At 35.1% G+C, this 13,896-nt stretch overlaps 1 protein-coding gene across 1 annotated transcript; it reads left to right on the top strand.

The window, feature by feature from the left end:
• The first annotated feature begins 1,372 nt into the window (after positions 1-1,372).
• Positions 1,373-13,245, top strand: marchf1 (membrane-associated ring finger (C3HC4) 1). The gene is made up of 4 exons (XM_056453493.1): positions 1,373-1,671; positions 4,573-4,753; positions 10,217-10,364; positions 12,890-13,245. Exons 1-4 carry the CDS (start codon positions 1,373-1,375, stop codon positions 13,171-13,173), a joined length of 912 nt encoding a protein of 303 aa, XP_056309468.1. The 3' UTR covers positions 13,174-13,245.
• Positions 13,246-13,896: the final 651 nt, after the last annotated feature.

Raw genomic sequence — 13,896 nt, 5'->3', positions numbered from 1 at the left:
TTAAAAATTTCCTGATGTTAAAATAAGATCCAAATTTCTCCCATTTTGAGTCCCACCGCACACCGAATTGATTGACAGCCGTGTATTAACAGGTCTCCATAATGCGTATAATCATATCAACAAGACGTGTGCAAAGCAACTGGGATTAAAAGATCTGTTCAGCTCATTGTCATCATCAATCATCATCAAATGTGATCAAGAATGAGTTTTACAAGTTTAAAACATTGTTAAAACAGTGCATGTTTGTAATGAATTACAGCGATTTTAATGTCAGTACAATTATAAAAGAAGTTGCTTCAATCTCGCTTTGTGGACGTTAAATCAGGTTTATTTCGTACATTAGCATAACAGATATCCATACAGCAGTGGATATTAACGTGTATCCTGTCACATTGTTGTGCAAAAACAGTGCAAAGTTAAACGCGTGCTGTGCGTGTGTGTCTGTGTGTATGTGCGTGAACTTTGTTATGACATTGTGTGTGACTCATCGTTGCAGAAAGGCTTGAATTAACTCCACAACAAATACATCAAATGATAATTGGGAAAGCTTTTACTGTAGTATTCCTCACAGATGTAATGTAAAATCTGCTTCCTTTATGTCTGTCACTGTGCTGTTTATCTGACGCAGCCGAGGCGGAGATTGCGGCACACTCTGACAGGCACGTGGGAACAGTGGGCGGAGAGAACAAGCATTAAAGGCACAGGCAACAAAAACAGCTACATTGTGTTCAAGGCTATAATAAATGATCTGAAGGGTATTTACCTGAGACGTAAAAGACTTATCTTAAATCTTGAAAAAAGCGGGTAAAATAGGTGCCCTTTAAATGCCACGTTTCACCTCTGCTCTTCTTAAAAAAAAAAAACGACATATTTAAGAAGTTAATTGTAAAGGACAAGTAGGCCAATAAGAAGGGGAAAAGAATTTCAAAGTAGTTCCCGTTTTATTCATCCATTCGGTATCATCCACTCACCAATCATTTCACGCTTTGTTGTTTATTCCATGCTTTTTTATGTGTGTGTGTTGTGCAGCTCTAGTGGTCAAGCTAAACGACATGGCTCAGATCAGACCACACCCATCATGCCCATAAACCCCGCCTCTGACCCCGCCCCCACTACTTCAAAGCGCCAAGTCAAACGCCGAGTCCGCCGGCGCAGGGAGAGCACCGGGACACCTGGCTGCTCCACAGAGTGCGTGGGACAAAACCCGAAACAACCTCGCTCCCATAAACAAACTCGCACACTTTCCGACTCATCCTCAGAGGACGAGCAGCGCTGGAGAGAAGCTCGTTCCTGGAGCCGACAGAAAGCCAGACGGAGACGCAGCGGCAGCCGACACAAACAAACCCAAACCCAACAGGACGGCACTGAGCTCATGTCTGTCAACTCAGCTGAGGCACAGAAGGAGAACCAGCCACCAAAATGCAAGGGTCCCAATGGCAAGGCCCACAAAAAGTCAGTGTCAAAAACAGAGGATAAAAGCCAAGCAACCAATCAGAGCAAAGCAAGTGAAAGCAGAAGTGAGGAGGGGGAGCCAATTACAAAGACGTATGAAGAGGGAGGTTCAGGAGACCCTGATCTGTCTGTCCCCTCCCCCTATAAATGCACTGTTTCCAGCAATCATAATGGCGCCATGCAGCCACCATGCACTGATGATGAGCTAGAGGTGTGCAGGTGAGAGAGAGGGATGCACATGCTCAACATATGATCTGCATTATTAATATTATCCATATACGTCATCCATAAAGGCCATCCATACCTGTGTTACAGTTTGGAATCTCCAACATGGTTGTATGTATTTTTTGAGTACAAGGGGAATTAATAATATTGAGATTTGCTATTATTTCTATTTGAATATTTTAACATATAATTTTAATTTTGGTGATGGCAAAGGTTCAATTTCAGCATCATTAATCCAGTCTACAATGTCATGTATGATTAGTTAGGGTTGCAAGTGCTTATAATACATACCTGTCAACCCTCCCGTTTTTCCCCGGAATTCTCCCGTATTTTACAGTTCTATCCCGCTATCATCCCGTAAAAGTATTTTCCCGTATTTCTCCCGTATTTTCAGTCTTTCTCTGAAGGGTGGCAAATAAACATTAAAGAGCCGAGCCTTCTTATACGCAACCCATACCGCCGAACCACCAGGGGCCGCTCCTTGCTGTTAAATGCGAGTCTGTTCTGTGCTTTCGCTTTGTTAAGGCATGAAAACACTTTAAAATAAATATAAAAACGGCGGGATTCACTAAGAATTCCTAACCCTATCCCTTATTATGGTGGGCATATCCCTTATTTTCACATCCCAATGTTGACAGGTATGTTATAATATGATGATTTTGATTATCAACAATGAAAACAAAGCAAAGAGACATTAAAGTGATCAAAAGTCACAGTATTGACAATATATTATGAAAAACAATATATTTATGAAGAAAAGTTGGTAACAATTTATTTTAAGGCACAATTCTCGCTATTAATAAACCATTAATAACATTTAGCTCAATAAACTCATTATTTGCTGCTTATTGGTGGTTATTAAGGTAGTAGAAGGTTTAGGGAAGTAGAATAAGATCATATATATACCAGGGACGCCTAAACTTTTTCTTATGAAGGGACAAAAACTAAACTTGATTGAGGCTAGTGGGCCGAAGGTAAATATTTGCCATGGGTAATTTCCTAATTTATTTAATAATAAATTATAATAATGACAACAATAATAATAATGTTAATATAACATTGCTTTATATTAACTAACACAGTATTTTTGACATTTTATAATGAACTTATTACAGTAAAAACAAAACAATCTGATTTATAACAGAATTACACTATAGTTTTTGCCTTGATTTGCTCACCGATGTGTTCTGCATAGTCCTCTATCCGTTTAGTGACAGTATTTACATTTTAATAACATTTAATTGAAACATTCTATTTTGCTCTAAATAAAATAAATAAAAAAGCAATCAAACAAACAAAAAAGGTTACGTCAAATTAGAAATGACGATCTCACTGACGATCTGTATTAAAGGTTTTCACCGCAACCCTCTCCATCATTCTCCTCTCAGATGGTATGGTGGGCCAAATCAAAGGTTACAATGGGCCAACTTTGGCATGTGGACCCTACTTTGGACATCTCTAAATAAACAGCCAATATCTTGACAATAGGCAGGTAATAAGCAACTAGTTAATAATGAGAACTGATCCTTAAACTAAAGTGTTACTAATAAGTCAACGTGTATGAAGATTTCTATTTGGAATAAACGCTATTTATTAAATTGAGTTTTTAGCAAATACTTCTAAAATAAAAGTATTATGTATTATTTTCACAAACATATTAAGCATTCGTTCATTTTCTTTTTTGGCTTAGTTCCTTTATTAATCTGGGGTTGCCACAGTGGAATGAGCCACCCATATTAAGCATAAGTATTAAGTTAAAAGTGTTTCCACTGTCAATAATGACAGAAACCATTAATAAGCACCAGTAATGACAAACTATAACTTGATACTTATCAGCTTTTTAGAATGATTTATGAAATGTCTTTTCTGGAGCGATGAAGCTGACTATTTTTATTTTACATTACTGGTGGAACTAATATTTTATATATTAAAATGGAAAACAGAATGCTGTTATACTATATTACCACAATTTTGAACAAGCATATTTTGTAGTGTATACATATTTTTATAGTTGTGGCTCCCTCTCCAAAAATGTAAATTACAGTATATAACTTGAACATAAAATTTGATGTATGACTTAAACTGAGTATATAAACTTCTAAAACAGCATTATGTTGTATTAATGCTGTTCTACAATCAGAATCAAGTCATATCAAATTTTATATATTTAAGTCATATACTATAATTTACATTTTTGGGAGCCACAACATAAAAATATGTATACAATACAAAATATGCTTACACTACTTTTTCAAAATTGTGGTAACATAGTATAATTCTGTGGTAATATAGTATAATATAGTAGCATTCTGTTCCCCTTTTTAATATATAAAATATCAGTTCCTCCAGTAATGTAAAATAAAAATAGTCTATAATAAAATATGTATACAGTGTATTTCATGATCCTAAATGAGAAAAAGCCACAAAATATAATTGATATATAAAAATAATTTCTGAGAATTAAAAATGAGTCAGCATAATATAAATATTTGGAGTATAATGGGTCCCACTTTATATTAGGTGGCCTTAAGTACTATGTACTTCCATCCAAAAATAAATACAATGCACTTACTGTGTTCAAACTGTATTGCAGAACACTTCTGTTGCTCTTGAGGTGGGATACAGTTAGGATTAGGGATGGTTTGGTGGTACGAGTATATTTAACAGTGGGTTAAGGTGTAAGGGATGGTCAACAATGTAATTACAGAAATTAATCAGAGATGTAATTACATGCATGTATTTAATCAATCATAAGTCCAATGTAAAAACATGCATTTACACAATAAGTACATTGTAACAAATTATTAAGGCCACTTAATATAAAGTGGGAGCAGATAATGTACGGGTTAATGTGAGATGGATGAGAGGGTGACGCGTGTGTTTTGGTGTGTGCAGGATCTGTCATTGTGAAGGGGACGAGGAGTGTCCTCTCATTACCCCCTGCCACTGCACTGGAAGTCTGCGCTTTGTGCATCAGGGCTGCCTGCACCAGTGGATCAAGAGCTCAGACACTCGCTGCTGTGAGCTCTGCAAATATGACTTCATCATGGAGACACACCTCAAGCCTCTGCGCAAGGTGACACACACACACGCGTACATATGATTTACAAGGACTCCTCATAGGCATACTGTATTATATACTGTATAAATTGCTTATTATACATTCAAAAACAATTGTTTGCTGATTTTTTTAACTACTTATTTAAAATGAGCTGAAACAACACAATTTTTTAATTGTTTTATGTTCAATCCAGTTAAATTTGTTAAGGTAATCATTTTGTGTTGGGACATCATGAATGAATAGTGTGGAACCCTGCATTTTTACAGTGCATGGCCTGTGGCACATTTTGAGCATCAAAAGACTTTGTTAAGAAGGAATTTTAAGAATGTCCTCAAAAATAATACAAGGTCAAAAGTACATGAGTACAAGGTCATACCCATGTCATTATACAATGTTGTGACCTTGTAAACCACAATAACACGTAAACACACAGACACATAGGTTTGTTTTTGTGAATTGTGGGGTTTGCAAAGTTTTACTTTACCTTTGTGCAGTTTTACTTCATGAAAAGAAATTGTATGATTTATAAACCTTTTGAAAAATTGGCACATCAGCAATGTCCTCATAAGTCACATTCTTTTTCTACATGTGTCATGTCATCATACAGATTTGTCTTGATAAATACACACATGTACACACGCATGCAAACACACGTCTCTTCAGACAGCTCAGATCCTGTTTTAATAAACAGCAGTGACAGGTGGTGTTTTTCAACAGTGGGGAAGCACAGATGGCAAAATGTGCACTGAGAACTGTACATATATATTTATTTGGCTCATAATGCTTATTCTCAGACTAATAGCTTAATATAACTGTAATATAACTGAACTTTAATATATAACTTTAATATATTTATTATACATGCTATGAACCTAATGTTTTCCGTTTTTTTAGATGCCAAAGACCCCCATATAATCGCTTGCTTGTGCAATACATCTATATAATTTCTTTATGTACATTTATAATGAATATCAAAAATAACTCTAACATAGTTTCTATTAAGTTACATGTATATATATTTTCTACTGATTATATGTATTACAGTTCATTTACACATTTTCTTTATTAATTTTTTATTTATTATGACGAAATATTGCATAATTTGTTTATCTTGAATATTATTTTTTGTTTTATATATTGTTTTGTATATACTGTTTTATAATTATGGCTTTTATTTTAATCTGTTTGTATTTACATTTTAAACGTCTATATGACATCTATATTTTATGAAACTATTAAATCTGATTAAATTGATTTATTTTATTGGGTTTTATTGTTTAGCATTTTTACACTGAAATACAAATAATTAATTAGTACAGTTTCTGTTTTTTAGATATTTATGCTTTAATAAATTACCTAAAATGATATTTAATAGAAAAGCTAAGCTCTCTAGTTGGAAAATAAATATTAAGGGTCTGACAGATTGCTTTGCATTTTTTGGGGGGTGAAAAATGTATGTATGCACTTTTAAAACAAGTTATGATTCTATATTTTCCATTTGATCCACCAATGATAAAATACTGCACCACTTAGAAGTTTGCGGTTCAGTCTTTTATTCAGCAAAGGTGCATTACATTAATCAAACTGACTAAAATCTATAATGTCATTAAAAAAAATGTGAACGGTTTATTAATTATTGATGCTGTTTTCTGTCTTTTCTAAATCCTAAAAGAATCTAACATTAATAATAAGAAATTTATTCAATCAAAAATTCTGTTTTGTCAGCATAGAAAAAAATAGAATGTTTTAAGTTGTAGTAATATAAATGCGTCCCCTGCATTTAAAAGAGACTGAATTCAAAAACCATGAAAAAATCCAGTCCCAAACATATAGTCTATATTATGCCAAATTAAACTGCAATGTGGAAAACATTTTTTCTGTGATTTTTTTTAGTCATTGGTTTAAGCGATCATTTAAGCATCATATTTACATGTATGCTGATTCATGCTCATGAATGTGTTACTAAAAGCATGTTATTATAGTCGAGGGTTCGTATGCAAACATATCTTTCAAGCATTATGTGCCAAAGCATTAAGTAATCTGCCCCTTAACAACTGATTCATGGCCTGACAAATGTATACTTCTGACATCTGGCATCCATATCAATGCAGTTTGATCTGATATATTCGAAAAGCACATATAATTTACACTTTCATGCCTGTTTCTAAAGCCTAGCGAGCTGTGTTTCCATAGCGACACATATTAAAGACTAGGTGTATAACAGAGCAATCTCTTTCAGAGACTTTCATCACTTTAAGTAGATGTATGGAACACAAAGCAATGATTTTCTAAAGAAAACTACATCATTTATGCATTGAAATAATCAAGTTGCACACCAGTTATAGATTTTCACCCCTTAGCATAAGCAAAAATCATTGTGATTCCCGTCTTAGCAAACACTGATAATGAAATAAAATCACAGAGTTTAATCACTGATTAATGTATAGTACATTCTTAACCTGCTTAATAAACTTGGTAACCTGTTTTCCTTCATCAGAGTAAGGTTTATCCCATCATTTACTCCGCCTTGTTGTTCTAAACCTGTTTGAGTTTCTTTTTTCTGTTAAACACTAAAGATGATATTTTGAAGAAAGCCTGTAATCATTGACTTGCAGAGTATTTGTTCTTCTTACTATGGACGTCAATGGTTACAGGTTTTCAGCTTTCTTCAGAATATCATCTTTTGTGTTTGACAGAAGAAAGACACTCATAAAGGTTTAGAAATAGTTAGGAAGCTTTCATTTTTACATGATATATCCCCTTAAACTGGTCGTCAAACTTAGATTTTAGTCATTATTCTGATTTTGCCCGAGATGTAAACACATTTACCTGCATTCTTCTGATTTACTAAACTGTGCATGTGTGATATGTAAGGGATTAGGAACATCAAGCCGCTTGTTCTTGTGGAAGGGCTTAATTTTGTGAAAACATTCATCTGGATGTACATTAGCCCACTTATAACACAGCTGCTTGCCATAAAATGTAAATATTAATCACAAAACATTGAGAAGCTTATTAATAAAAAGTATTATACAATTTTATCATTTTTTTTGTGGCTTGCGTGAGCTTAAAAGTTATTAAACTTAATATTAAAAACATGCATGAGGAGATAAGCAGTGTTTACCAAATATTAGTCTAAAGTGCTCTAGAGCGAGTGGCACTGTGCTTTGTGTTTGATGTGTACCCACCCAGCATTATAATAAAATCCATCTTTATTTACATCATATATTGACTGTAAACTACATCTCCCATAAGGCATGTTTGTAGTGTAACTTGCCATCCAGCTCAAAATTATTTGAATTTCCATAATTCTGCTTCTCTTGCAGTTTGATCCGATATATATATATATATATATATAAATGTGACAGAGTTTTGGAGAAAGGTAATGACTTCTGATGGTAATTATTTACTTTGATGGAGTAATGCTGGGTTTTTTAACCTGATATACAGTTTCATGTTAAAATAACATGGAGAAGTAACATCTATTTAACGTTTAATCAAATACATGTATTTAGTTGCTACTTTAATATGTTATAATAAAAAGGGAAAATTATTTAACAGTATGTTTAAGGGGTGTATTTTTAAGACTCAGTTGTATTTATAAGATGCAAAGCAATGTGTGCTCATGCTTTATTTGTGAAAAATCACCTAATTTTTTATATATATATATTTTTTTTAAAGATTTATTTTTGGCCATTTTGCCTTTATTAGATAGGATAGTATTTTAGGACAGGAAGCGAAGTTGGAGAGAGAGGGGGGGGTAGGGAAATGTCCTCGAGCCAGGATTCGAACTCGCGACGCCCTGATGTGCTACTGCACCATATGTCGACGCGCTAACCACTAGGCTATTGCGCCGACTAATTTTTTATATTTACTACTTTAATTATATACAGCTACTCAGGTAACATGAATACAACTGTCATATTTTCTAGTTCCTCCGAAAGCCCACCCTCAGGAGGCTCTGATTGGTCAGCTAACATAATGTGCTGTGATTCTCGGATTGGCTCCACGTCACCAGGAAGCGTCTCTGCTATAACATCACAGCACATTTGGCTACGCCCCTTCGATGTGCGGGGTGTCGGCTCGTAACATGAAGCATTTGTGATCTCATTAACCCTGATGTGTTTTTTGTAGTCCCCAAACTTCGTTCGCTGTAGGCTTTGCTACGCTAACTCTGTAAAAGCCAATGTCTCCCTTTGCATTGAACTTTGAGCGTATTAAATTCAGAGTTCCCTTTGCTTTGAACTTTGAGCGTATTACATTCAGAGATGTTGTTTAATTACAGACTTACATTACACATCAACTAAAGTTTAAAATATGATGTTGTAGTGGACCACCGCTTTAAGGAGAAATAACATTTATACAGTCTTGCAGTTATAACCATAATGCAAAAGTGACCCTCAGTGAAAATGAGTTTGACACCCTTGGTCAAGATGATATATAGGATGAGCCTCTGTTGTTAGTTTAATCTGTTGTTATCGGGAATAACATACTTTGGAATGTCATGATTGGACAACCAGAATCAATTAGTCTAAGGAGCTGTGCAATGAGACACAGGAACACCTCCTTACTGCAGATTTAAGCACATCCAGACAGAGCAAATGTTTTGCAGTAAGAAAGGAGGAAATGTAGTGCTTTCTTGAAAAATAATTATAAAATTCTCAAATAATTATAAAATTCTCAAATAATTATAAAATTGTCTTCTCATCTTGTGCAGTTTGAGTAGAAATGCCACAATCAAAATTCTGTATAATGTATTTAATAATAATAAGAAGAAGAAAAAGAAGAAGAAGATGATGAAGAAGAAGGTTTTATACATTTTATGCTGACTTTACAATATTCTTCTTGTTTTTAATTATTAATTTAACATTAAATCCTTTATGAATTAAACACAAGAGTTTCAAGAGTTCACACTTAGATATTGTTTGACAACTGTTAGCAGGTTTGGCATGCTGTCCCGGGAGAGAACCCCGAGCTTGGAGATAGTTGAGCCCAGGGCTCCCGCCTGGTCCATAGAGCATGTGAGGGGAGTACGAGATCAGGTGGTTCTCGAGAGCTCCCCGTGGTAAAGGAGGACAGGAGGAGAAGGGGTGGATGGGGGGTTTCTTCGTAAAACGAAGATAAGAGAGTAGTTCTAGCTAGGCTACTTATAGTGCGTTGGGGTTAATCTGATTGGCTAAATATTGAATGTAGATGGGTGGCCAGCTGCAGTCAATCATATCACCTGCTCCTCTCGAAATTAGTTTGTGAAACTTCACTAATCAAATGGTTTAATTTAGACATCACTACTAAAAACAAACTCTATTTCAGTAAGCTGATTTTTGTGATTTATCAGCATATACTTTTTTGTAAATGTAATTTTGTTTATGATATAGTGCTGCCACAACGTGGATGGAGGAATAATTGCGGAAAGGTTATGCTTTCATATAAAATTTAAATACAATGTTTTCATACTCTTGTTCTCTGTGTCGTTTTTAGTGGGAGAAGCTCCACATGTCCACGAGTGAGCGGCGGAAGATCTTCTGCTCCGTCGTCTTTCACTTGGCAGCTGTGGTGTGTGTCATCTGGTCACTGTACGTCCTGATTGACCGCACGGCTGAAGAGATACGCCATAGCAAGAGCAAAGGTAAACACACTCATAGGTGATTAGTTTTTTTATGCAAAGACTTTAATGTCTTTTTTTTTGCCCAATAGAATTTAGTTTTCAAAGTGAAAATGAAATGGAGCAATGCAGTCGTGTTGCAAAGCAGCTTATTCTGTTCATTCTAAGTGATTTTTTTTTATACTGATCATAATTATCAGTGTTCGAATTATGCATGATCACATTGAGATCAATGCTTTCACTAGTGTTGTTGCTGTTGCCTAAAATGGTCAATTAAATTGGTGAAATGTAGACTTAAAAGTATTACATTTCCTAAAACTAAAATTGAAATATTTTAAGAATTATAGGATATTTGAAAAATCTCATAAAAAGAACAAGCATCATACGTTTAATTTTACTACAAACAGAAGAGCTTTTTTCTGAAGCAGCAAGGGTCCAGTAGGTATCAGTGGGAAGATAAAAAAAATGAAAAAAAAATGCCGTAAGCTGCGGTCCAGTCCAAATTTTATACTAACTTCCCTAGTGTGCTGGAGTGTGCATGATCGAGGGGTCCAAGGTTTGTCCATTTAAACTTCCCTCCTTCACTTTCATCAATTTATAATGCACTTGAAAATGTTGGCAGGGATTCTCCAGAGGAAGTGCTTAGGAAGTTTGAAAGTGCTTGCCTTAGGTTGCATTCAAATCTGTATACAATTTAACTGTATAGTAGCCAAAAACTATGTAAATTAAAAAAAAAAAGAATAGTGTGTGTTTGAATTCATAGTAATAATCTTAGTAATCACAGTTCCATGGGGGCACAGAAAAGGATTTGTGAATGGCAGTGACGCGACTGGACACGACATTGACAACATGACAAATGTAGTACTGTAGATCTGAATGTCATTCATCCGTAAACATTCATAATATTTAGAACAGCAGTCCTCGCGACCTTACATTCTGCTTATTTTGCATGTCTCTTGTTTAACATATGATTTAGATAACCAGCTCTTTAGAAGAGAGCTCTGTTTTCTTTCCTGCATAGTGTTCACTGCTGTCTACTCCTCCACATGGGAAACCAGCTGAATTTAGGGTTTACTTCATTCAAAAACAAAGCAAAATGTGCTTGATTACTTCATTGCTTTTTCAACCGTAATCATGAGTTGAATTGAAGGCGCTTCTTTCGAACTGGAATCATGGCAGAATGTTCTGTGATGTCCACTTCCTGGGGGGGAACTCGCCATTGAAAATCTTCACAGCCAACAGCACACATCTAAAGTGTGAAAATCCTTCATTTTCAGCTGTTTATTTATTTATTAAGCATTTATCAACTGTTACTGATACTGCCACTGATGTATTATTCATCCTTAGTTGTAAATTAATTATTAAAAATAAATACCTTTTGGCGCTGATAGCCTTGTGGGTAGTGTACCATCATCAGCATCTCGAGTGTTGAGTCCAAGTTTTTAGACCTTAACCATTCCCATCTCCATCGCTCTCTCTAACATCAACTGCTGTCCTATCATAATAAAGCCAAAATAAAAACACCAAAAAATAAATCTTTAACCTTTATGTGCTGTTTTCATGCATTCTGGGGTATTTCGAGTCTTAATGTGGCCTCAACTTTCTCTGTGTTTGAGCAAATTGAATGATTTTTGGTGACAAATCTTACTTTGACACATATTTTAGGAAAAGTTTTTTTTTAATTCAACAACACACTCAGATGTGCAGATTTACTACCCTTTCGTTATGTTCGTGTCTGTTTTTGCCCTATTGACTTCCATTATAATTACTTTTTTTATTGCAAATCCATGACACCATATAATCATGCGTTCTTGATTGTTGCTGGTTTCCCCTGTAGGGAAGATTTAAATGTACTCATTTTTTACTGTTGATTTTTAGTTGCAGTGCAAATAAAGCTTTGTTTCTGAAGAAAATGTATATGGTTATATGGAGTATAGTGTGTGCCAGTGTGAGAGAGACCTTTGTGCACTTACCTTATGTCTGAGAAAATAAAAAATAAGAAGCAGAGCTTTCAGAACATAGATAACATAGTAAGTGTAATTTTGCACACACGCACGCACACACACTATAATCTGCTGTTTTACTCCATGGAACTCCATATAAAAGCCAGAAACATTTTTTTGCACTGGCCTAAAGGGTTAATGATGCCAACTGATGATCAAATGAAGTTTGATATCTTCCCAAAAAGGAAAAACACCAACAATTAAGAATGCATGATTATATGCTGTACTGGTTTTGCAATCAAAAAAAGTCATTATAATGGAAGTCAATGGGGCAAAAACAGCCACCAACATAATGAAAGGGTAGTCAATTTGAACAATACACAAGGGTTAAAAAAGTGACAATATGAAATTTTAAATGCCGCCTTACTGTACCTTTTAGTTCAGTGTTGTGATGTTTGAATGTTTCAGTAGAAGATCCAGTGTGGTGCACTACATGATTCTACTAGAGTAGTTGGATGGGAACATAATGATATAGTGCTGTAATGGCATGCCATACTCTCATTGCACACACAGCGTTGGTGCGTTTGTCCCCTCTCAATGCCGTAGGGGTGCTGGACTGGCCGTTCTGGACCAAGCTCATCGTGGTGGCTGTGGGCTTCACTGGAGGACTCATCTTCATGTACATTCAGTGCAAAGTCTACATGCAGCTCTGGAGAAGGCTGAAGGCTTTTAACAGGATCATCTTCGTGCAGAACTGCCCCGATACCGCCCGCAATGGGGAAAACAGGCCGTCTCAGGTCACCCAGAGCAACGGCACACATGGGGCAGTGGAGGTTCCTGTGCCTCAGACACAAACAAACGCTGGAGGAGAGGAAGTGGCTCCTGTTTGACCAACAGATGCTTTGTGGTTTGAACCTAGTAGCTGAAAAAGTCTGGAAAAGGGCTTCGTCTGGTGTATTTGACCAAAGTCGTGACTTTACATAAAAGCACTTTTTTATTTCCCCTCCAGGTTTATTAGAGGATCGATAACCTTATACAAGACGTTAATACAGTTGTAATAAGTCAGAATTATTAGCCCCCCTGTTTATTTTTTCCCCAATTTCTGTTTAACAAAGAGAAGATTTTTTTTTCAACACATTTCTAAACATAATAGTTTTAATAACTCATTTCTAATAACTGATTTATTTTATCTTTGTCATGATGAGCTTAAAGTGACATTTAAAGGCTCAACTAGGTTAATTAAGTTAACTAGGCAGGTTAGGGTAATTAATCAAGTTACCGTATAACGATGGTTTGTTCTGTAGACTATCGAAAAAATATATAGCTTAAAGGAGCTAATAATTTTGACCTTAAAATGTTTTTAAAAAAATTTAAAACTGCTTTTATTCCAGGCAAAATAAAACAAATAACATTTTCTCCAGAAGAAAAAATATTATCAGACATACTATTAAATTTTATTGCTCTTTTAAACATCATTTGGCAAATATTTAAAAAAGAAAAAAATTTATAGAGGATTTAATAACTCTGACTTCAACTGTAGGTCATGGTCATGTAATAAAGTTTTTAGGATTGACAACCGCATTAAAATTCAGAAATCCACCAAGTAGATTTTG

Source organism: Danio aesculapii, chromosome 1 (genome assembly GCF_903798145.1).
Source record: "Danio aesculapii chromosome 1, fDanAes4.1, whole genome shotgun sequence".
In the NCBI taxonomy this organism is placed as follows: Eukaryota; Metazoa; Chordata; class Actinopteri; order Cypriniformes; family Danionidae; genus Danio; species Danio aesculapii.
The sequence above is the reverse complement of the archived record's forward strand: the minus strand, read 5'-3'. Positions and strand labels throughout refer to the sequence as shown.